The 25,458-nt window shown below is 39.1% G+C and overlaps 1 protein-coding gene across 1 annotated transcript; it reads left to right on the top strand.

Moving 5' to 3' along the window:
• LOC144633757 (uncharacterized) lies at nucleotides 1-25,314 on the top strand. The gene is made up of 24 exons (XM_078492623.1): nucleotides 1-252; nucleotides 3,750-3,776; nucleotides 5,573-5,725; nucleotides 7,357-7,393; nucleotides 7,821-7,947; nucleotides 8,638-8,775; nucleotides 9,625-9,797; nucleotides 10,316-10,490; nucleotides 12,005-12,196; nucleotides 13,173-13,403; nucleotides 13,593-13,631; nucleotides 13,913-14,080; nucleotides 15,412-15,561; nucleotides 16,168-16,386; nucleotides 16,454-16,693; nucleotides 17,652-17,854; nucleotides 18,430-18,623; nucleotides 19,141-19,319; nucleotides 19,593-19,754; nucleotides 20,481-20,614; nucleotides 22,032-22,174; nucleotides 22,761-22,858; nucleotides 23,229-23,412; nucleotides 23,984-25,314. Exons 1-24 carry the CDS (start codon nucleotides 204-206, stop codon nucleotides 24,064-24,066), a joined length of 3,498 nt encoding a protein of 1,165 aa, XP_078348749.1. The 5' UTR covers nucleotides 1-203; the 3' UTR covers nucleotides 24,067-25,314.
• The last annotated feature ends 144 nt before the right edge of the window (nucleotides 25,315-25,458 follow it).

Here is a 25,458-nt window from a genome sequence, read left to right as displayed (position 1 = left end):
TCTCATTGCCTCTCGCCCACTAGCGCGTGACTTTGCTTTGTGTGATCGATGACCATATATGGTTGGGTAATAGAAGCCGACGAAGTGTCAAAGCCACGGCCTAAAAGCATTCTGTACCACTCTGTTCTGCAACACCGTGTAGTCAGCAAGTAGAAAGACGTTTCTCGCCTTTGCTGACCTTAATTTGCAGATCCCGAGAAAAGATGGACTTCATTCGCCTGGCTACAGTCATTTCGAGCATCGTTCTTGCTGGTAAGGGTTTGTTTGTGGTTATGCTTCGCTTCAATGCACTTTCCACTTCCTTCAGCTCAATTTCGCAGACTGAAATACACTCGGCCGCCGTTCTCATTTCCCTTTTGACTGTAATGCTAAGCAAAACTGACGCAGCGATTTTGTAATGCAAACGAGTTCGTGTAAAAAATGTTTTAAGATTCAGTGTTTTGTGAATAGAACCTTCGTAAGCTTTGGAATTTGTTCTTTAAAAAACATGAAATCCCGTGGGAAAGATTACCGGCCCATACAATCATACGTAATCTTACACTTAATTAAACTAGTAATAGTTCTCACTATAAAGCTGCCCCCGCCTTTTTATAATTTGTTTTTTCTCGCCTTTAATTATTAATGCCGATGGACTGCACAATTAGGCTTCTTTTTTACTGTGTCATGCGGAATTTCTTGTTGTGTGACACCGTTGCGTCCTAAAAATATTCACAAGTTCAAGTTGAATTATATTACCTAGCGCGCGGAAATAACACCTAGCGGAAATAACACATAACACATTATTCGTGATGATAACACACAAGCTTTTTCCCGGGCTTATAACATTCAAAATAAACTTACAATAATTTCCAGGCCAAAAAGCCTAAAAAATTCCACGAGTAACAAAATATGGCACATTCAAAGATTCGAGAAAACAACCCACTCTTTGGATCAAATAATCTGACAGTTTGTTAGCGATACGAATTACGTTGTACCTTGTACTACATGACAAAGTTCACGCGTTTGTTTATTACTCGTTGTAACTTGTAAGATGTATACGATACAACAAACCTCCGAAAGCAAACCTTACAAATGTAACGCTTGGAACATAGGTAGCCGGCACGTAGCCAAGAACACGAAACCAATTGCTCGAAATCTTTCGACGTATTACTAACATTTGCTTCAAATATCACTTAACACAACCAAAGCAGAGAAACCGCTCGAACAAATCTGTGAACACGCGTAGGCCAAATCCGGAAAACAAAACGCTGCTAGCAGATGGCGAAGCTCGAAACGCGAAGGTGACCAAACGCGACCTCGTGGTTGCAAGTACCCGACACCACCGTGCGCGCTTGCTAAAATATTACCCGTCACGACCGTGCGCGCCTAGGTTTGTCAAATCGAGAATGCTTCGCCCATTACAAACACATTTCTTACTTTTTCAACAAATATTCTTTGTCCTTGTATGTATACACGCGGGGAGTCCTAGGGTGCCTCCTCGGGTTTTGGCCTCTGGGCCAAAACCCTGCGGGGGCAATTAAGCTTATTCCAGTTTCTGTGCTTCACACTCAATGGCAGTCATGAATAGAACGAACTCACAAAATTGTTAGCATATTAAATTAATAAATGCCATACAGGGTTTTATTAAAAACTCGCCATGGTATGTTGCAATTCCTGAGTTTTTATTGGTTTACAGGCCATAGTATATGAGCTCATATACCAAGGACCACAAATATGGTAGGTTTACCTGTCAGCAAGAACAGCCAGGGAGCTCAAATACTGCTATTCTTTGGGTGTTTTTAATAAAACAATTATTCTAATTGGCTTGTTGGATATGAGATAGTTATAGCCAACTCGACGTTATGCACCATGTTGGCTATCTATCATCTCATATCCAACACACGCTCATGGAATAATTGAAGGGCTCGCTGCAAAAAGGGCGGTAGTGATTTTCCCTTGAAATGGACATTATCGAAACAGCTCCAAATTTCGCATGCAGATTTGTTTACGTGTGCTTAACACTGTCCTGTGTTTCATTTTGTTGTTCTTTCCTTCGTTTTTGAAAAATAACGTATGCAAAAAAAAAAAGATTTTGTAACTTACATTGTCCACAGTAATCTAGCACTAGACATTTTTCCATGCATCGCGTGTTCAAATCTTGCCTCGAGGCACTTTATTACAGTCGTCCAGGATGTAAAAACAGCTTTTCAGAAACCAACTTTGCTGACCGCCATGTTTGTCATATTTCATTTGCTCCCAGGCGGTGGCAGCGAGGGACTGGGACTGGCTATTCTATTGTGACGTCTTAAGTCACATGACATTGTTAGTGGTTTAAGAACAGAGAACAAAAATGGCACCTTTCTCGGGAAAATAAACTACTGGTTCGTTCGAGCGCTAGTGCATCCGCTTGGCGGTTGAAGGACATCATTAAGTCTGAAAACCCGTAAGTCCCAAAGCATTTCTCGAAGAAATGAGAGATGTTCGGCCTTTGTTTTGTACAATAGTGCCCTTTAGCGCTTGAGAGAGAAAGTTGTTTGACAAAGACCGGCGGAGCCAAGCCGTAATAAAGTCTACAACACAGGCTGATCTCTTGTCAGGAACTATGTCAGCGTGAGTTTTGCAGTGTCCGCTTGGGTGCTGCCGCGACAAAGTTGCTGAGAAGTGATGCAGGGCACCTTTCCTTACAAATTTTTTTTTCTGTGCCTCATTAAATATTCATCACTCAATCATTCAATCGATTCGTGCAAGCGAAAACCTCAGAAGCTTATCTTGTTTTCGCGGGATTTTGTAGATGTGTGATGATGTGAGCAGTGGAGATAGAAGTGAGAGCAAGCCAGTGGCACTTAACTGAAAGCAAAACTAGTATAAAGTGAAGACACCAGCAAACGTATTCAATCAATCAGTCTATCACAACAATCAATCTTTATTTCACTTTCACCTCAAATTACAGCTAATAGTAACAGATTAAAATAGTCTTTGCCCGAGACAACAAAAAGCAGCTAACCGCAAGCAGACTGCAGTGAAAGCTAGCCGCAAGCAAACTGGCGTGAAAGCTTACTGCACGAAAAGCGCGATCTAAGTGTTAAGGCTGACTCTGATCCTAAACTTAACTTGAAATGCTAACGATCTCGCTAACCCTATCCCTTATCCTTGGGGTTAAGCTTTTCGTTAGGGTTAGGCCCTTAACCCTAAATTTGAAATGAAACCCTAGTTTCAAACCTTTTGGGGTTAGGGTTAAGCTTGTTCGCTAGGGTTAAGCTTTTGCGTTAGGGCTAAGGCTGTAGCCCTAACTTGAATCTCTAACCCCAACCCGAGGCCTTGGGGATAGCTTTTGCGTTAGGGCTAGGCCTGTAATCCCAAAACTTTAGCTGGTTCCATTGTTTTGAGGAACAAAAGGTTTCCTTTGTTTATCATTTGTGAAAGAAAAGTCCTAAAGACGCCGCCAGCAAAAACCTTGTCTTTTGCATGTTTAATTTTTCGAAAACGAAGGAAAGACCAGCGAAATAAAACGCAGGACAATGTTTAGCACATGTAAACAAACTCACATGCGAAATTTGGAGTTGTTTTGTCCATGTTTGTTTTCAGCCAAAATCACTACCGCCCTTTTTGCAGCGAGCCCTTCAATTGTTAAATACGGCAGAGCTATATTCTGTGTCCTCGCAGAGGGTCTGGATATGGGGTGTAATAACTGTTGATTGTATATGTTGAACTGTCAGCTTAAAAAAATTATGAGTTGTTGTGTAATGCTTGAATAATTGTTGTGTTTGCAGTGCTTTTAAGTCCCACAGCAGTTGGAGGTAAGTCTGTGTTTGTTTTGATTTGTTAACTTCATAATTAGGGTATAAGCAGAAGTGGAGGACAGCCTATGTAAACAGCATGGGGGATGGGGAGAGGGAACTGGCTGGAAACTTGTTGTGTATTTTAGGGTTTAGGGGTTAGCTTTTAGGGTTTTTGGTACCATGCTATCATGTAGGGTGTAATTTCAGCTTTTCACAGTTTTTCACAGTTGCTACATACATGCTTATACCTGCCAACTCTCACGCCTTAGGCGTGAGTCTCACGCCTTAGGCGTGAGTCTCACGCCTGCGAGTTGAAAACTTCGATCTCACGCCAACTCACGCTTACGAACCAATTTCTTACGCCTAGTTGAAAAATGTGAGTTGTTACAACCATAACCGACAAACTTTCCCAAAATATCTAAACACAAACCAATGTGAGAAACGAGAAATCCATGTAAAATGAGTAAATGATGATACTTTCCCCGAAATCTCAGATTTTTGACAAGAAAAGCATTGGGAACGAGGTTGTCTTTAGCAAAACACGTCCACGGACTGGGATCGGGATATGTTCGAAATGTCTTCGGAATACTTCGGACGTCTTCGGAAAACTTCGGACATGGTTGTATCATCTTCGCAAATCCTGGCACTCGCTGGATTAAAATCTCACGCCTTTGACTCAGAAAAGATTGGCAGGTATACATGCTGTATTTCGTGCATTTACCTCCTTAGTAAATCAATAGGAATCATATGAAGAAATTATTATATAGTAATTATTTTTGCCAAGAAAAGAAAACGACCCTTCTGGGCTATGGCTATTCACTGGCCAGTGTCATACACAGTTATGTCACTGATCAATAAATAAAGTCTGAGTATATGAGTTCCTTGTATGATAAAAATGGGCTTGAACCATTCACTCTAACATGGATCCTTGTGCCATGTACCTTATTCTTACTAATTTTCGCGAGTACTAATTTTTGCGATTTTCCGATTTCAAAATAATCGCAAAATTTAATATCCGTGAAAAAAACATTGTGCGAAGTTTAAACATGCGAAAATTAAAACAATAACCGTATTACAGCAAGGCGTCCAAATGTGTGACCACTTTTAATTTATCACATCTTTCGTGCAGTATCAAATCAGAAGTCAACTCAGCTATCCACGGCTTTTGAGGATCGGGTAAAAAGTGGTCACAAGGCGAACTATCAAAAAATAACAAATATTCAATGTTTGGAACTGCAACTACATGTCTTACCTTGAAAATATCTTTTCGTCCTTTTTTGACTAGCACCCTCGCTCTGATTATTGTTTTCTTCAGGTTATAAATCGTCCTAAACCTCTTTAGTACAATCACCAAAGTTTCCGCTTGCAGGGTCCAACTTTGCATGTTTCCAGTTATTCCTATGTCTTTGAGGACTGATCCATAAAAACACTGACAAAATCGCGAAATTTAATACACTTTTGCTCTAATTTTTCTTGCAATCGCGAAAATTCATATACTTGCAAAATTCGGCTCCCGATTTTTCACCAAATTAAGTAGTTACGCGCAAAAATTAATAAGAATAAGGTAGGTTTTCTCTTTTCAGAATTCATTATATATAATTATGAGACAAAGTAAAGATGTAGGTACTGTACTTTCAATAGAAAGGAGGGGGGCAAAAAATCTTTTGGCTGTTTAAGTCTCATATTTTGCAGTTATATAGGGGTGGGGTGGGAAAGATAGAAGCACTCACTGGCTTTTCAAGCCCCTTCCCTGCATGGTGTTCAAGTAGATCTGCCACAGGCACTATTGGCTTAATAAAATCCGCTTTTCTCAGATGATACCAACTGCTGCACACAGTTGAACATCCCATCAGAATGTCACTTTCTTTGTGGAGTTGGGAGTCAGCCATTTTGGACAATAACAAGGTGGAGGTGTACACATAAGTACTATGCTCAAGTGGCCACATGTAAAGTCAAGAATAAAATCAGTAAGTACCGGGTATGTCAAATTATGTACATGATTACTAGCTCATTGATGGAGTTTATTAATAATTGTATTTTTAATTTAATTTGATATATGGAGGTGCAGTGGACTAATGGTTAATGCGCCTGGACTCCAGATCGAGCCGTCAGGATTCCAGCCCTGGCTGGGACATGTGTTGTGTTCTTGGGCAAGACATTTTACTCTTATAGTGCCTCTATTTACCCAGGTGTATGAATGGGTTCCAGCAAATTTAATGCTGGTGGTAACCCCAAAATGGACTAGTAAGGTCCCATTTAAGAGGGAGTAGAAATACGCTTAATCACATTATAAGCTCTGGCCTGTTGGGCCACTAGACTTGTACTACCGAATTAGGCAGACTGTTTTTTCAGAGCTGCACGAAACAGTTGCCGTTGGCGACAAAGACGTGTGTTTTGGGTCACATGGGTTACAGCTGTCAAATGAAAAGGTAAACGCACGTGAGCACATTCCTTTGCTCCTTGTAGAACACAATTTTGAAACGAACGGACCCATGACTCGGTACCAATCGGCTATTTCCTTAAACTGCCCTCGAAAATAACCCCATGCAGGGTCCCCTCCTTCAGCTATAATGCAATCGACTACGGTATGCTGCCTCGTAGGCTGTACTTTTTCCACGGATAAAAGACCTTCCCTTGCTATTAATAGAAAAGCCCGCCAACTCTCTTGCCTCAGGAATGTGAAGGAATGTGATCGCGTGCGCATACCAATGTGGCGTTAGTTTAAATCATGTGGGCTTAATTCAAAGACGAGTCTCGCCAACGGCAACTGTTTTGCGCGTCTCCGAAAAAACAGTCTACCTAATTCGGTAGTATGTAGACTTTACCCCCTTTTACCTGATGTAGTTTAAATGTATTTTTAATTTCATGGAAAGTTGAAATAATTTTTTTTAAAGTTTGTTTAACACCACAAAATTTTGGTTATAACAGAACTTTGGACCATAACATTTTTTCATACTTAATACTGGGTAGAGATAGGTATCAAGGTTTTAGAGTTAGTGTAGACTTGTACAGAGACACAGCACAGTGACCTAGGTCCAGGCCAAGGACCTGGGGGGGGGGGGTACTCCCTATAATGGCCTATACGGGGAGGCTCCGTCCGAAAGGGGTACCTTTTTCAGGCTTCAGGTATATAAAAGGGTAGGGATTTCAAAAGTTTAGGTATACGGAAGGGTATGGAAATCTGTCATTTAGGTTTTCGAAAGGGCCTTTAATTAAAATATTTTGAACAGATGCAATTTATGGCTGTATTATTTCAATTTATTAAGCGCTACATGAAAATGACAAGAAAACGTCATGTTTTAAGCCTATACCATGACTTTCAGGTATACGAAAGGGGTAAGGATAAGGGTATAGGGTAGGGGTAGAGCGGGGCGGGCCTCCCCATACAAAACGTTTTTGAGTACCCCCGGGGCCAAGGATCAATTCTGGAGCAGAAGTCTGATCAATAGTTATGCCCTAGTAGGCACAGAAATTTAAATATGGCTTTAAATATCTAGCGTCATAAAGTTTACATATGATACTACCTGTAGTGCTCTACACTGTCACAGTATTTTTACATATGTAACGTCAACTTGTTTTTAATCATCTTTTTTATCAGATTATGTGAAACTGTTTGGCCAACAGCTGACTCAGTCGTAAGTATTATTATCTGTAAAAGAAATGAAAAATTTCATGATAAAACTGTGATCCCTCTCAGCTCCTCTAGTCTTATATTCACTATTTGTATACGTAATGTAGTTCACAATTGAAATTAATAGTTATTTTGTGCCTTTAATGTTGTACAAAAAATTGTAACTTCAGGTTCTTAAGACAGTGTTAAAACAATAAATTATGACCTCATCTGTGCATTTGACCTTTGTTTGAAAAAAAAAACAGTTTATAAGTAAGTTTTTCTTTTCAAAGCATATCAACTGCAATAAATTTTATCAAGCGTACAATGTATGTTAAATAAAGGAACTCTTGTGCAGCTGCATCAATATGATAAAATCTGCACAAAATAATGCATAATGTGCAATAACATCTCAATTAAAAGAAGTTTTTATTTTTATCTTGTAAAACCAGGATAAAAGAAGGCTTTGAAAAACTTAGTGCAGAGCTCCAGGCAAAACTATCAGATGCAAAGGAGTTTGCAAAAGCCACTATTGAGGAGCTCAAAAAAGTTCCTCAGGACCTGCTTTCGTCACTACAAGTATGTGCACATGTCTTACTAGACATCCCTTGATAAATCATGTCCCCTCTACCCTCCCCCTCCTACCCCCCCCCCCTAAACAATCTAGTCTGATCTGTCGGGATATTTTATTCTTTGCATTTTGGAACACTGTCTCAAGTGTTTGATATATCTTCTCAATTGAAAAAAAAACTACATAGTAAACAGATAAGTAAAACAGATAAGTAAAATCGTAAAAATCTATGCTAACATGTATTAAGCTTAGCATCAAGAAAACCTGCCAGGCTTTCCTGTCGCAAAGCATTTCAATACAAATGGCCACACTATTCAAGATGTACAAGTCCGTAGCATCATGTTCTGCGATGGGAACAAACAACAAAAATGTCAGGAAAAGCGACTCATCTTCAATCTGTGCACAATTCAGCCGTGCTGACTGAATGTTAGTCATCGGGCGCTCATCGCGTTAGCAGCTTGCATTGGAACTTTAACTCTTTTTTCCTGGCCTTAGCAAATTGCTCAACGAAACAGCAACTTCACTTCCACTGATAAAGGGCTAAGCTCGAAACGTCTGGAAGCATATATTGAACTAATAAGACCAGATATCCCCCCAAACCTCTTTCATGGTTATGATCTTCTTTGTTTTAACTCGATGAATTATTAATGAGTTTGAGAAGAATTAATAAAAAATGTTTTGTTTCTGTTGCTTTGCAGGAAAGTTTAAGTGGCATGACAAGCAGCCAGTTTGATGGAATTATTGATCGACTCACCACATTCACATCACAGAATCTAAAGAAGCTCATCTCACACATGAACCTGGATGCATTTTTTGATAATGTTGATAAAGTTGCTGTAAGTTTGATTGACCTCAATGCTGCTAATAAATAGAGGATATTACATGGTTGCGCGGAGATATGAAATTTATCTTCGAGTGTTCAAATCGATATCTCACGAGTGAGTGCAGCGAACGAGTGGGATATTGATTTGAACACGAGAAGATCAATTTCATATCTCCAAGCAACCATGTAATATTCTGTTTATTATATAAACCTACTAATTACGATGTTTTTGACAATTTTCCGAAGATTTCCGACCATTTTCCGAAGATTTCCGAAGATTTGCGAAATATTGTCCGAAGGTCGTACGAATGTTTCCGAACATTTTCCGAAAATTTCCAAAGATATCCGAAGATTACCGAAGATTGTCGAGGAAGATCCGAAGATGTTTCGACTTAATATCGAGTTACTTTTGCTCATTCAGCATTGAAACAGGGCAAACTTGTCAGAAAATGTTTCGAAATCGATATCTTCACATGTGAAGAAAACATGTTATTTTCACGTGTGAAGATATGATTTTTTCGCGCGAAAGATTTCCTGGTATTTCACTGATGTTTATATAATAATTTGATTTATCTACACCTTTAACTAAAAAATAATAATATCTAGATGTACAGTTGACCCCTATTAAGGGGCCACCTTTGGGGAAATGGTAAGTGGGCGCTTTGCAGGAGGTGGCTGCTTAATATGAGTTCGCAGAAATTAGCATAAACAAAAGACAACTCAGAAGTGGGCTTGTTAATTTTAGGAACATTAAATGCCTTCATGTAACCCAGTGTAAGAAAATCTTTTTAGGGGATTAAGTTTAACTTAATAAGAAGAACTTGAAATATCACTCATCACTTTGTAACTTTATCTTTTTTAGAGCAAGGTCTGGGATCGTGAGCAAATGGCTGCCCTTAACCAAGCTGCATATCGTAAATTTGGTGCCAGTATTAATCAGTGGTCAGCCAAGGCCCTAGAAACTTTGAAGCGGCTACTGGCTGGATTTGAACCCAGTGAACTGGCGGAGCTGGTTGGAGATGTCTTTGATCAGGGGTAATTATAAGGCTGTTTACATGACAGAAAAATTTGGGTAGGGACCCATCAAAAATGGTCTGGACCCAACCATTTTTGTAGAGAAACAGTAAAGCTGTTGCCTCTGGGCCCGCGACAACAAGACTGTTCCTCAGTCTACAAAAATGGTGGGGTATGGACTGATTTTGTTTTGGGTGAATACATTGAACTCTCTCTTAAACGAACACCATTAGGACCGGCTCCAACTGTCTGTTTTAGAGAGGTGTCCATCTTACAGGGAGTTTAGTTATGGTAAAATGACTGAAAAACGGCAGAGGAAGGACCAACACCAGGTGTCCGTCTTATGGAGGTATCCATTAAGGGAGAGTTAATTGAACCCAAATTTTTCTGTCATGTTCACTGTAAATGGTTTTTATCGCTTCACTATAAGCTTGGGTATGATTTGATTGATTGTCTCAATAATAATTATGTTAATTTCATTTTTATTTATATAAATTCTTTCTTTTTTATTTTAATAAAATAATGTATTGTTTTGTCAGTGTGAGCTATATTTGCAAGGCAAAATTTGATCGAGACCAGAAGTCTGCCCTTATGATCCCGGCTAAAAAGGCTTTTGGTGAAGTGGACAAGTGGGATGACAAAGTGCTTGGAAGTTTGTGTAATCTGCTGGAGGCACTGCCTGTTAGGGACATCTTGAAGCTTGCATCTGATGTGGTAAGTACAGCAGCATAATTTGTTTATTGGAATAATAATAATTTCTGTCAATGAATTTCAGAGCAACAGAAATTAAACTTTTTTTCTGTTACTCTGTGTATTTTTGCGTGCTTTGGGTAGTTTTTACCATCATTCGCATCAATTTTGATACCTGACTTCAGAAATCAAAACACCCGCGGAAATGTTTCCAAGATTTCTGTCAATCAAAGTTTGAAGGGGTTTTCTGACAACATTTCTCGCAAGCGACCGCGAAAGTGAACTGACAATAAAAAATTTTTATTCCCTGGCCAAAACTCCTTAAACTGTTTTTAACAGGTGCAGATAAAAAACATTTTGCAGCTTAGTTGTCAAAAAGGGCTTTGTCTTGCTAAACTGTTGGAATAAACACCATAAAAAAGGTACAGAACTTTTATGTTCAGCAAGCCACTGATAAACGTATTGCAAAATTTCATCTGCCACTGTCGGCTTTGTATAAAAATTTTTTTTTGTAAAGATCTGTAAACCGTTTAGTTTCATTTGGTTTCCAAATGCAAAAGCCTTGAAATTGAATTAAGAACCTCAAATAAATCTTAATGTCTTTGCTGTGTAATAAAGTTGAATTTGACCAAGTTTCTGTAGTCTTCTGTCGGCATAAAATTTATTGATCACCGGTTAAACTTAATGATTGCTCATGCAAAACGTCATTTTAATCTTTGATTGACAGAAATCTTGGAAACGTTTCTGCGGGTGTTTTCATTTCTGAGGTTGCATATCAATGCAAATGGTGGAAAAGGCCATAAGTGAACAATATTATATTATATTATATTATATCTTATTATTCAACACATGCGCGCGCTGCCCATATATGGTCAAAATGTTAACGATATCTGTCATCCGTACATAACAGATATCCTGCGGTATACGTAGGTTGCGAAGATTCGTCCGAAATCTTGTAAAGCGCTGCATAATTACCGTTTTTCTTTCTGCAAAATGTGTTTCGTTGACAATTTGTCGAATAATAAAACAATTATTCTGCTCAAACTTGCGGAATATCGTCTGATTTTAGCCAACTCGGCCTACGGCCTCGTCGGCTAAGTATCAGGCGATATTCCGCGCGATTTCGCAGGATAATTGTTAAATATTATATTATATTATATTATATTATATTATATTATATTATATTATATTATATTATATTATATTATATTATATTATATTATATTATATTATATTATATTATATTATATTATATTATATTATATTATATTATATTATATTATATTATATTATATTATATTATATTATATTATATTATATTATATTATATATTATATTCAGTTGTCCTCAAAGAGGCTTTGTGTGCCTACTGGTGTAAGGACTGGGCAGGGGGAGAGGGACTAGATATAAGAAAGAAATATCTAAAGGTCCATGTGCCAGATGAGAAAGTGGTCTTGGGTCAAAAAAGCCAGTAAAATCAGCTGCCTTTCCCAATAAAAAATAACAAAAAACCTCTGTTGGTTCATTTTCTTTGACAGGTAACCAAGGCCATTGATGCGCTGGTAAAGAATGACTTCACCTTCCCTCAAGCCAAAGCCATCATTGCTAAGCTGAAGGAACAGTGGAAGGATGTGAAGACTTGGAGTGGTCCACAGTTACAAAAACTTGGAAAACTGCTCAAAGACTTCAGTGTGCAGGACCTCAAGTCCTTGTCAAAGGAACAGTACCAGGTAAGTGGTTTAATCGATATAGCTGTATATAGCTGTATATTACCAAAAGCTAAATAGTTCAATTCTCAATTCAGTTTTGCAGTTTCATCACGGAAGTCTTTCTTGACTTTAACTCGGCTGGTTGAGAAACAGTTACATGCACTGTAACTGTCAAATACTATCAAAAACTAAAAATTTAATTATCCTGCCTGCTAAAAGTGATTAAAAAATGATCATGAAGTTGGATGAAACCCTAGTGTGTGACCATTCATGTGGTGCTGTTTATTGTGCTGTTCAAAATAGGTTTTTTTAAGACTAGGTCAAACCAAAGTATTGAGCAGTATTTTCATGTGCTATACAGTCAACTCTCGCCTTGTGGACACCCCGCTATTACGGACAAAATCCAGATCCCGGCGAAACCTATAGAGGGTTGACTGGAAATGACTCTCGCTATTACTCTTTCATGGTACCAACATGGCAGTTTTTATTGTTTTGACTCTCGATAAAACGGACACCATGAACTTCTCATATAACATAATTATGTAAGATTGTAGTCTGTCTGTCAAAAGACTTCTGGAATGTTTAGTTCTGGATCAATTCCTTTCAGTAACAATACAAAAGACTTTGCCTTTTCACTTAAGCTTGGCTTTTTCCTTTAAGACTCCTTAGAAAATGTCAGAAAGGTCAAACCCACATCCTTCATTCCCAATGACTACTTAGCTGTTTCACCACTGTTGAAAAGCGCGCTCGTCATAGTCTATATTATTTAACCCATGTTAATGGCACTTTTCCCCCTAACATTCCACTTTTGCGGACTCTTGCTATTACGGACAGTAATCGGAGCCCTGAGCATGTCTGCTATAAGAGAGTTGACTGTACATGGTTGCTCTAAACTGTGGAGTCTGGATACCCAAAATATGTGTACTGGAAGGTTAATCAGACTTTTACCAAGCCATGTTGTAACTGTTTGACTGGTTTGCGTCATGTTGTCTTGTAGGCCATTAAGGATATTGTCAGTCAGCTGAAGCTTGATGCAGGACAGCTGAGAGTGTTAGCAGTAAAAGCAAAGGAACTGCTAGGTTCTCCAGACAAGTGGAACAAAGACAACGTCAAGGAACTTGGAAATCTGGTTGCAGGGCTTCTGCCATCTGAACTCAAACAGATTGGAGCACAAGTCATGAAGGATTCTTTACAGTATCTGAAGGAGGTCGACTTAAATCTTGATCAGGTATAGCTCAGTTTGTTAGTGTTTTATTTTTAAATCCAAGTAATTTACTCATGTATGTGTTATGAAACAAGTGGCACAGTTCGAGTAGTTGTACTGTGTTGTAAGAAGTTTCTTATAATTTAGTAATACTAGCATTTAAAGTTTTTTCCTAAGTTTCGTCTTATAAGATTTAATATCTTTTTCATTCAGGCTCAAGAGATTGTGGAAAAGCTGAAGGATTCTATTGATGTAAGTAAAGTGCTGATATAGAGAATCGAGCTATGTTAAGCATGACTAATTGAAAAGTTCTAGCTTCTTTTTATTTCTAAGAATTCTTCACGTGTTAACACTTGGCAAAGTTCAAGTAACACTTATTAATACACGAACGTGAAAATAAGAGTAGTACCTGGAGTGAGGTACTTAAAGGGGTGTTGTTTTACCAATATTCCGTGCTGTATGTGCTTATTACAAATGCTAAATTTCATTTTATTTACATGAGAGGTGAAAAATTATTTTTGTGTATTTTGCAGCTGTCCCAGCTGAAGAAAGAGGACGTGGTGGCTCTTGCAAAATCGATTGATGGCTTCTTGTCTTCAGATATCGGCAAGATGGCTCAAGTGGTAGTCGTTGCTGCTTTCCCTAAAATGAAGATTGTTAAAGACACTGCTATGCCGATTCTAAGACTATTTATTAAAATGGTAAAGGCTATTGCAATTGTACACACTTTTTTCCCCTTTGCAATTTCTACTTAGCGTCATCTCAATTTGCTTACCAATTAGTACTCTCGCACAGTTATAAAACAAAACTTCAAAAAAGCATTCACTTCTAAGGGTAGACGTGCAGTATCAGATTTTGCGCCGCCTCTCTCCCCCCCCCCCCCCCCCCCCGGGGGACTCCCATATGAAAGAAACAGGAATGCTTTTCGTCTGGCTTAGGGGTGTAAATTTCGTGTTTTAGTCTCACTTACGGTGTTCCGGGCAAAATACCAATATTTTTAGCCGTCATAGTCTCGTTTAGGGTTGCACACAAAGAAATATACGAATACAAGTTCTATTTTTTAGTGTTTTGGTATCTTTAAGAGGTTATAAAAGGCTTGAGCCACGCCAAGATTGGTCATTCCCGTCCCTTTCACATGGGAGTCCCTGCGGGATTTTGCGCGGGCATTTTTAAACTCGCGCTAGATCTCCAAGGGTGAGGCTTGCCTCTTTTACTAATGAAGATGCTATTTGGAGAAGTGCGGTTAGTAAGAGTGCATGAAAAACGCTTTGACAAACGCTTATTATAAGTTAGCTGATAAAATTTCCGCTATAACTTGAAAAACATCTTTTACTGTAGTTACAACTGTTTGTACATTGCGCGTTTTAAAACTCGTTTTATCTCCCCGAAAGTCATGATCGCAGACGGATCGCAGATAGGCCTTTCTCGATTATGCTAGCATTTTTTTCGGCATTTTTTGGGAAAACGAGCATTTTTTTCGTTTTTTCTTCAAAAAAGAATTGCTAGCATTTTTTGTCACTTTTCATGACTGTGATCCAGATTTTCAGCACTCAGAACTCAGAAGGATAAATAATCCTAAAGTTTCACAATTTTGATTACATAATTTGATTGTTTTCTGTCTGTTTCGACTGTTTGTGCGTTGTGTTACTTGTGTTTGTGTTGTGTTACTTGTGTGTGTGTTTTTTTATTTTTTTATTTTTTTTTCATTTTTTATTTTTTATAAACAAACAATTATTAAGTATCACCTGTTGTTGATATTAGCATATAATGTGAGAGTTTGTACGTTTTGTTTGAAATAAAACAAAGCATTTTTTGGAATTCAAGTGGCATTTTTTAAGGAAATCAGGCATTATTTTAGCATTTTTTGGCTTTATGCGAGAATTTCTAGTAGCATTAAATGCCAGTTTTACTAGCATAATCGAGAAAGGCCTAATCGCAGACGGTTGCTCGTAATTGCCTTGCTGGGAACATTACAAATGTTTCGTGCGATTTCGTGGTAATCATGAAACAACTGATTTGTTTTACTTCACAGTACCAGAAAAATCCGTCAGGTCTCAAGAACATTGCACAGCTTGGTCAGTTTGCTTTTGCTCTCAGTCGTGGAGAAGTTGATGCTGAAAGCGTGGATAACGTAATTAATAACCTGGATGAACTGGGACTTGTTCCTTGGGATAAAACTCAGGTAAGTCAGCTTTTTGGTTTATGAGAGACAGCTAGCCTGCGAATACAGCCGTCTCTTATCGCTCCCGCGACTGTGTGTGAAAAGTGACGAGAAGCGGCTGTATTCGCAGGCTAAGAGACAGCCGGATTACATGTTTGTTCATAGTACTCCCTGGCTTCCACCGTCCCAGGCATGTAAACAAATGAATATACCGTATATTCTCGATTTAACACCCCCTAGCGTTTATTGCAAACTTGGCCTGGTGGAGCCGGCGTTAATTTGACTTCTGCAGTTTGTTCAAGCCTGAAATTTATAACCAAGGGTTTTCATTCATTATTTTTGAAGCGATATATTTTGCCATTTTTCCTAAAGCTCTACACCTCAAATAAATGCTTGAGGGGCTATTTACCACTTTACCTTAGAGGCCGGCGTTTATTTGGAGCCCGGAGTTTAATCGAGAAAATGCGGTACAGACGGTACAGTATATGTAAATGTTAGAGCGGCCATTCTAAGTTTCGTTTCCTCGAAATCCTGTATGGCATGCGGAAGGATGTTACATTTTCCACCCGGATTAATATGCTCTAAAAGTGACATAATGTACGTACACTTTTCTCTCTGTCCTCTCAGGCTCTAACTCTTGTCAAGAAGATCAGGACAAAATGGGGCGACTTCAACGCGACTGATGCAGATGATTCCGATTCACCAAGTTGGGGATTTTTGAACATGAAGAAACTTGGACGCATTGCTCTTGGTATTGCTAAGGAGGAACTGCGTGATTTGCCCATCCGGGGAATTGAAGACGTCATCGACGTGTTGGGACGGGAAAAAGACTGGGACCGAGGACAGGTGGGTAACATTTTTTATGGTTCCCAATCCCCCGCTTTCCACTAATCCGGTTATTTTTCCTTTCAAGATTCTTATGGTGTTAACACGGCTGCGAGAATACTGGGAAATGGAGGATCTTGATTTCTCCAATTTCACTGACGTTGACATCAATTCGCTTGGTACGTTCCTGCGAGGCCTTGCCCAAGAGGAGCTGAAGAAGTTGCCTGAGAAAATCCTACTCACTGCTATCCGTCGGCTGGGAGAGGCAACTGGGTTACCAGAAGATAAACTGAAAGCAAGAGCTTACTTGGCCGTGGAGCTGTTTAAGGTTAAGTCTGATGTCTCTTTGTGACTTTTAATTGAAATGTGATGTTATTGTTCCATGGTCTTTCATTAGAGGTTTTGAATACTTGTATATTTTTCATCTCTCTGTGTTCGTTTTTCCACTGTATGCTGGCCACTGCATGTCCTATAAAAATCTGTTTTTTTTCTGGAAGGCAGCACACAGCGGTTAAACGCCGCGCGCGTGCGAGGTTCCTGTGCATTCCCGCCAAAGTCTTAAATTTTCCGAAAGCTTGCGCTTTAAAGCCAAAAGTTAACGCTGTCCCTGGGAAGTTAAGGTTTATACGCTGCTTATGGATGGGAAAACTGACAATTGATCTCCACTGAGTTTCCCAGCTTGAAATTTTCTTTCACCGTTCTATTTCTATCACAATTTCTTTCAAAAGTTTGCACACTCTCGAGTCAAATTCTTAGAAAAGTTCGAGGCGCCGAAAACCGGGCGTAACGTCAATTTTTGCGTTTGACCGCTGTGAAGGAAGGCGGAGAATTTAAAGTAGCCACGTTCCGATGAATTACACGTGCCGGAGCTGTTGGCTCTTTGATTGGCTAAGACTGAGTTTGGAAAACCAATTAAAAGACTGTTTAAAAATAGCGAATGTTTGAATGACTGCAATTCAATACACGGCTTGAACGTTTGAAAAATAAAATCGTTGGATAATGAGTCTTTTATGTTAAATTTTAAATGTAGCATCACGGAACACACTACAGTCATTTTGAAAATAATTTTTGTTTTTTAAGGTTACCGAGCACAAAACTTGAGTTAATAAAACCCGAAAAGTTACTTACCGGATAGCCAACGAAAGCAAAGAATTGTGAATTTTCGAATGCGTGTAGAAAATTGAAGGCGCCCGTTTCTGGATACAGAGAGCACGTTGTAAAACAGTAACAGTGAACTTTATTTTTGTAATTATTGACTGAGTGTGCTGTTATTGTTTCCATGTTAGAATCAGACAGGAGTTGATATACTGAACTCTTCTCATATTGAAGACCTTGGTTCGCTTGTGGCCGGACTTGACAGAAAAACCCTGCGAAAAATAGCCAAAGATGCGTTTATTGACAATCTCTACAGCATCGCTCGAGCGAAAGGATACGACGTGAAAAAACTCGAGGAGATAGCCAAGTTGGCTAAACAACACTTTGAAAAGAGGTTAGTGTAAATGTGTCTCGTTCTGAAAACGTTTTTTGTTTTTGCGACGTGTAGAGATGTCTTTAAAGGGACTGTCTCACGGATTTGAGCCAAATTTAGGCGTCGCAAATGACAATCAAATTTTGTAAAGTATAAAAATAACCTCTCAAAACACTAAAGGAACATTTCAATTACACAGCAAGTACAAAAGAAGGTCCGGATGGCCAAAAGTGAGGAAGATTGAAACGGATTGCAATATGGGTGTTTGAAATATTGTTGGGCTGAACAGTTTTCAAAGTTAGTCTCGTTTGCTTGTAACATTAAATTATAACGCCCGGGAGACACATTTGGTTGCAATGAAACTATGGTTTTGTCATTTGGATCCATGGGAGTAATTTCTTTACAAACTTAAGTTTCAGAGCAAGTATTTGGCGAAACTTAACAAAATAAACTTAACTCAGCCGTGACACAGTCCCTTTAAATGAGAGTAAACCTCGAAATAACAGATTTCGTAGGTCGAAAAACACCAACGAATTAATTCATTTGAGTCGAATTTTTAATTTAAAAAATAAAAATATACTTTTGTTTTCTGACAGTGATGTTGCTGAGTGGATTGGTGACCAGTGGCGCGATCTCGGCCCAGCCGCGTTGGGCCTGGATCCAAGTGACCTTGAACGTATTAACCTGGGCTCTCTCGATGAAATGCTCGACGAATTCGGAACGTTCAACTTCAGCAAGTCCCAAGCCAAGGCTCTTATAAAGGCGGCGAAGAATGCATGGGACGAAAGTGGTAAGAACTGGTTTGATCACTGAAGTTTTTTCTTATATCGTTGTGATATTTCCGAAGACGAGATACCTTATTATAGTAAATTAACGCACCCCTAAATTAAGGACTTTGAAATAAACGCGAATTGGAGGGAAAATTGTTTCTTAAAGAAAGGAAATTAACGCAAAGGACGGGACAATTTTTCAAAATGAAGGTTGTGATGTTAAAGATATTTTGGCTGCTGTATCGCTCTTCTGAAAGCAAGAATAAACTGTAAATATTGCAGATGACATATCTTTAAAGCTTTTACATTGTAATAGACTGAAAAATGGTGTACAGAGAAGAGAAGGATATTGTTTCCTAGTTTCTATATGTGTTCGGATAGTATCCGGCATTTAGAATGAAATTAAGGTCTTGGAAATTAACGCTTCACTTAACGCTCACAAAAAATAACGCGACTTAAATTAACGCGAATTTTTTATAATTCGCGTTAATTTCATGGAGGGCTAATTAGGGATTTCTGTTTTGATTTGCATCACAGATGCCGGGAAGTGGACTGGGCAGAAGTTGCGTCAGCTTGGCTCTCTGGTGAAGGGCCTGGATATATCTGATATCAAGAAGCTTGGTAAAGAAGCGTTTGAAGAGGCCGTTGGGGTCTGGGGAAAATATCTAGACGTTGACATGGAAACGCTGGAAGCCTTAGCAGAAAAGGCAAAGGAAGTAAGGCCAGAAATTGAGTAATGTTTAAATGTTTTAATCCGCTTCCATCGTACTAAGTGTTAGTCATCCGTTGTTGTTTTTTGCATCTTTGTAAAGGCTTCGTACATTTTCTTCATTATTTCGAAGGTTGGTACGTAGTTAGTGTCATAGTTGCCTCATATTGCACGCCGTGCCCCTCAAAATAAATCCAGATTGAACGGGCGTTTACCTTTTTGTGTTTATGTACAAATCTTTGATTGACATATAACGTTCTCTCTGTTTGCTTTCTCGTAGCATTTGACTAATGGAGACATCTCTAAGCTCACGGCGCAACTGGCCAAGAGGTTAGGACGCGTGGTACTGGGCCTGACACCAGACGACTTAGAGAAGCTGAAGCTTGACAACATCGATATAATTGCCGCACTTGGAAAATGGAAGGACTGGAGTAAAGATCAGGTCTGTGGTGTCTGTTGCTTGTTAAGACTTAATACTGAACAGCCCTTCGTGTACTTTTTTGTTTGATTATTATTATCATAACTGTTTAGTATACAACAGAATCGTCCCATTTCAAATACTCGAGTTAGGGAAGTGGTCAAAACAAGTGTTCTCGTCGAACCCACCTTGACCAGGGGTAGGGGGATTATAGAAGACACTCCCATTCACTGAGCCTGATGGACACATTTTTAGCCTAGTAATTTGAGATGGGGATATTTATATGAGACACCGTCTTTCTGTGATAGGGAATGGTGTACATAAAGACACCATCGGTCTTTCCGTTGAGTGGTGGGTCCTGGCTGTGTACAATCGCCTTTTTCTGCATTTTTTTTTAGTTTTTTATTCCTATAACACCAGGGACGCCGTTTTAAATTTACATATTGCTGAAGAAGGCTACAGCAGTAGCCGAAACGTCCTGCACATATTTTAAGCCAGTGTCACTTTTCAAAAATTTAATCTTATCATGCCTGGCTACAAACCAGATATTTTTAAAGATCTCTGTAGTGTCTCTGATTGGTTGTTAATCGCACGCTGATATTCTAAACAGCCAATCAAAGACACTGGGATCCCTTGGTGCCAGGTTCACACACGCGTTTGAGTTCTTAGTGTCTTCCATCTCGCATACACTTTCCTCTGTCTTAAATATAATGTTAAATAATCTTCGTATGTCTATTTTTTTCTTCCTAGTTGGAGCGTCTCAAACCAAAAGTTCGGGAATTTTTGAAGCAGGTCAAAGACGACGATGCTTTTATGAGCTTGGGTCAATTAGCTCTTAGTTTAACCAAAGAAGATATTGAGAGGATGTCGCAGACTGCATTCAGGTGCTCATATGCAAAGCTTCAATTTGTATTATACATTTTTAAGTTGTTTGTTTTGTTGTCAAGCGAACCAAATATTTAGTCTGGCGTTTTACGCAAGAAGGTAAACGTATTATAAAGAAGAACTCAGTGAAGCTCAAAATCTACTCAAATCTGCAACAAATTTGGGAAATACAAAATTAACTTTAAGTCCGGACCAAACGAGAAAAAGATTTGATGAGAGTTGACTCTCATGAGAGTATATCAACTCTACATGATATCAACTCTCATCGACTATCATCAACTCGGGCCAAACGAGAAAATACTCTCATCGACTCATGAAAAATTTGAGCACGTTCAAAGTTGATAAGAGCGGATGAGCTCTAGCGCGTGAGAGTCGATGAGAGTGCATGAGAGTTTCTGGCCAAACGAGAGTGAGAGTTCGAACTGTCGCCAACTCTCATCCTCATTTGGCTCAGGCTTTATGTATGTGGCCTTTCCTCAAAACTGCGATGAATAAATGAACTTTGGACTAATTTACAAAATAGAAACAAGATGGAAGGTAACAATAATATTTTCAGCAATATCCAAGGAATCCGCCGGGAAAAATGAGCTCCTTGACGTCTGTACATTTTGCAACCTATTTTCATCCCCGCCGTTACTACAGTCAACTATCTCTCGGACACCGTCGGGACCGGCTCCAACTGTCCGTCTTAGAGAGGTTTCCGTCTTATAGGGAGTTAATTTACAGTAAAATGACTGAAAAACGGCAGGGATGGGACGAACAACAGGTGACCGTCATAAAGAGGTGTCCGTCTTACAGAGGTCCGTTAAGTGAGAGTTGATTATAATGCGTTCCTGTAGTTTGTCATGATCTGTTCTCACATTCAGGTTTTTTATGATGTACAGTCGAACCTCTAATACGGACACCCAAGGGACAGGGAAAGGTCCGCTTTGTGGAGGTGTCCGTATTACAGAGGTAGAGTTTATGGAAATTTTGGTCTGTTTCGGGCCAAGTCAGTGAACTGTCCGTAACAGGGACTATTTGTATTATAGGGGTGTCCGTAAGAAGAGGTCTTACTGTACTCAATTATAAAGCGAAATCGTGTTAAAAGTAGATCTCAGTGTTCCTCTAAGTCTGCGTTGTCATCGCTATTTCTCGCCAGGCTTTTAGCCAGGTGGGAGTCCAGGAGTCCTATGGACGGCCACTTTTCAGAGAAAATATGAATAACTGTATATAGAGGCTTTTTTTTAGCAAATTTAGAAATCTTTAGATACCTTTCCACTCATAACTGCAGAAAAACACCTTGTATACTCCTTAGGCCCTCCTATGGGGACAAAGTCAGGCCTTAGAAAAATTTTGGACTCCCACTTTTTAAATCCTGACTAAAAGCCTGTTTCTCGCGGATGAGAAGCTGACACCTTCCTGGTATTTTTTCAGACTGGCACTCAAACAACTGAGTGAAATCGAGGGCTGGTCAAGCGAGCAACTGAAAGCAATCATTGCTAGAGCTAAGACGGTGTGGGCTCAAGCTGTTAATGAATGGGGCAAGGACCAAGTCAGTGAACTGGGAAAAATACTGAGTAAGTTATGATGTTACTTGTGTTCACAAATCTTCTTATTGGGGCGTTTTTTCAAAGTGACAAATATTGCAATAAGGTCTCTCTTCTGTCCGCTTTTCTGAAAGCGTTCTCATCCTTCTAGTCATTTTTGTTTCTTGCATACTGCTTGATATTAAAAGTATTTCGTATGTGATACATTTGTAAGGGGAAAAATAGCCGCGGCTGTTAAACTAAAGCGCGGGTAAACATTTGTGACAGCGCGGGAAAACACGTGCAACGGCGCGGGAGAACGTATGTAGCTGATGTAAAGCGCGGGAAAACATGTCTAACAATCTCTCTTGAATCCTTTACTTCTCCTCTGGAAGAATAGGGCCTTAGGGCCTGTCTAACAATCACATAAACCAAAATTCAAGTTCTTATTTATCTTATGGGTCTCATCTAGCAGTTACTGCCGAGAGCCTGGAACAGGCTAATTTAGCACACGCCAAAGACTTTTTTTCGAACCAGTTGTGAGGATAGGTATACGCATAAAGAGTTAACACGTGATCACAGTGGGATGTCATTTCAAATCTATTCATAACCAAGTATGACATTCTTTTTTTTACAGAGGCGTTGTCCACCGCTGACATCCCTAAACTGCAGGCTAAAGTGGTTGATGTTATTCCACCAGAAGTATTTGAGGACTTGAGTGTCTCCCAGCTCCAGGTGAAAACCTTTTTTGGGTAAATGTGATACATTACGAAGGGTGGCTTTGTATGGACACCTCTCCTAAGAAGATATTTAGTGGTGGTGCTACCTAAACACAAACACTACATTTTGACTTCTCACATGGGGGCACTTCTGTTCTTTAAAGTGTTCACATACAGAATCTTGTACTTACTTAAGGCAAGCATATATGTAAGAGTGCAATCTCCCTCTAACGACGCTTTTTGGAGCTTTGGTAAGAGTGTACTTCCGTTTTATTAGACCGACCATAAACAAAACCGGAAGTCGCCCCGCAAATCTTCTCGCATGTTTATAACTTCACCGTCTGTACAGTAGTAATTTGGAATCCTGGACATTATCTCCTTCCTAGGCCTTTTCAGCTGATCAGTACAAAGCCATGCTGACTCCTCAAGTCCAAGCCATCAGCTCGGCAAAAAGGGAAAGTCTGTCAATGGCTCAGCAAGACGCCATTAAGAGTGTGATAGATAGTGACCCAGATGAAGAGGATCCTTGGGGCCCGGATGAAGATGATGACGATGACGACGATTGCTCAGGTACCCCTCCCACTCAAAAAATATTTAGTAGATTCCGAAAATGTTGTGATGCTGTAGTAGTTACAATCAAACCAGGTCAAGTTTTTCAGGCCAAAAACAAAAGTTGAATTTGTTTTCATCCTTCCTTTTCACTATTCACATGGAAAGAACAATATTCAAAATAACACCGCCGATCCACCGATTTTGATTGAATTACACCCGCTTTCAGTGCTATGTGCATAGCAGCTTTCTATCGACATCCATCTTTCGACGTGCTAAACAAACAACACGGATAAAAATCCGGCAATCACAGCCCAATAGCATGACCTTCTGAACTTATAGACTCATTTGCATGAAACTAACACCTGTATGCATCGGTTTTAAATGGCTCGTTTTAAACAGCACGTTGAAAGACGATGACAAAAGATGGATGTAGAAAGACAGCTATGCACGTCAGGTAACACTGAAAGCAGGGGTAATGACCCGTCAGGTACGTGAAAATTGGACAGGCTCCTGTAAATAAGTTCGCGAGAAAGGTATTTACCAGGGTAGCTTAATTTTTAATTCTTTTCGGTTGTTTGTTTTTCTTTAGGAAATACGTGCTCTGGTTCCAGTCACGTGACTGTTACGTTTGCCAGCCTGATGGTTGCTCCAGTTGGATTGTTGCTGCGCTAAAACGCCCATGACGTCACCGTTATGTACTTAAAGCCCTCAGATCAAAATTAACTTTTATTCATCCTATTTAATTCAACCTGGCTTAATCGACTTGTTTTGTCTGATGGTCCATTGCAAAGACGTGAAAGGACTGGGACGACTGACTAACAAATTCAAATGAAAGAGTCTCCTAAATGTTAGTAACACAAACAAGTTTGCAAACGTTGGAAGCTTGAAAAATAAAAGCTGCCATTGGAAGAAAGGCCAAAAAATTATAAGGAACCTCTGCAATTTTTACAAGCCTGCCATTTCATTTTCTTTTAGCTGAGAAAACTCTCAAACTTGGGTTGCTTGTAGCAACACCGGGCAACATTTCACTTGACTGGTGGAGCTTTTTGTAATCAATTTTACATACTTGTCTCCTGTCCTCTCAGGTTTTTACAATGGGCTTTACGTTGCGTTGTCGAGCATATTGATTGTCAGCAAAGCGAGTTTCATTTGCTAAGCTGTTCTTTAGCCTCCTTTCCACACCACACTTTTCAAGTTATCCAAAATAGATTGTCTGTACGTCTGAAAAGCAATTCCAGTGGTTTAAATTGGAAGTTACGGCTCGGAAACGCCCCAAGGCGCCGGTTACGAAAATTTGCTGCCTTTTTGTGGGCTTTGGATGTGTTTTCAAATGATTGTGCTTAATATATCAAGGTTTGTATATCATTAGTATTATGATCAGCTTTTTGTATGCGCGTTGGTAATATAGAATGAAAAGAGAAGAAAAAAACAAAAGAAAAAAATTGGCGCTTTTTATCACTTACACGAGAACGATAAATGTGAAATGAAGGTACCGTAAACTACGAAAATAAGCCCCTTGCGAATTACAAGACAATCCCTTCCGAAATAGGTTGATTTTTCCTTATGAGTATTTTATTCCATTTTAAGCCTCAAACTGTAGAGCCTGTTTTGAATCAACTATCTATACAGTATCGTGAGATCTGTGACGTTCATTTAGCGACTTAAGAGCTTGTTTTTGTGTGTGAGTTCCATATCGTTTAGTTTAGTGACGTTAGATTTTTTTTTCATGAGCCGAATACCTTTGAAACGGTCATATTGAATGAACATTTAACGCAATGGGCTTATTTCTGGGCGTTTGCGGTGTTGTGGACGAACACGCTTTAAGAATTACTTTAGTGAAACCTTTTACCAGGGTACAATATATAATTTGTAAACTTTAAGGGAAGTATGATTGAGATGGGGTTTAATATACGATACACCATGTATTTTTTTTTTTTTTTTTTTTTTTTTTTTTTTTTTTTTTTTTTTTTTTTTTTTTTTTTTTTTTTTTGTGGTTTTTTATTATTTTTTTAAAAAAAGGAAAAAATCTTCCCTTTTTTTTCCTTTTTTTATAACCAACCAAAT

This window comes from Oculina patagonica, chromosome 12 (genome assembly GCF_052425735.1).
Source record: "Oculina patagonica isolate OP01 chromosome 12, crgOcupat, whole genome shotgun sequence".
NCBI classification, from domain to species: Eukaryota; Metazoa; Cnidaria; class Anthozoa; order Scleractinia; family Oculinidae; genus Oculina; species Oculina patagonica.
The sequence above is the reverse complement of the archived record's forward strand: the minus strand, read 5'-3'. Positions and strand labels throughout refer to the sequence as shown.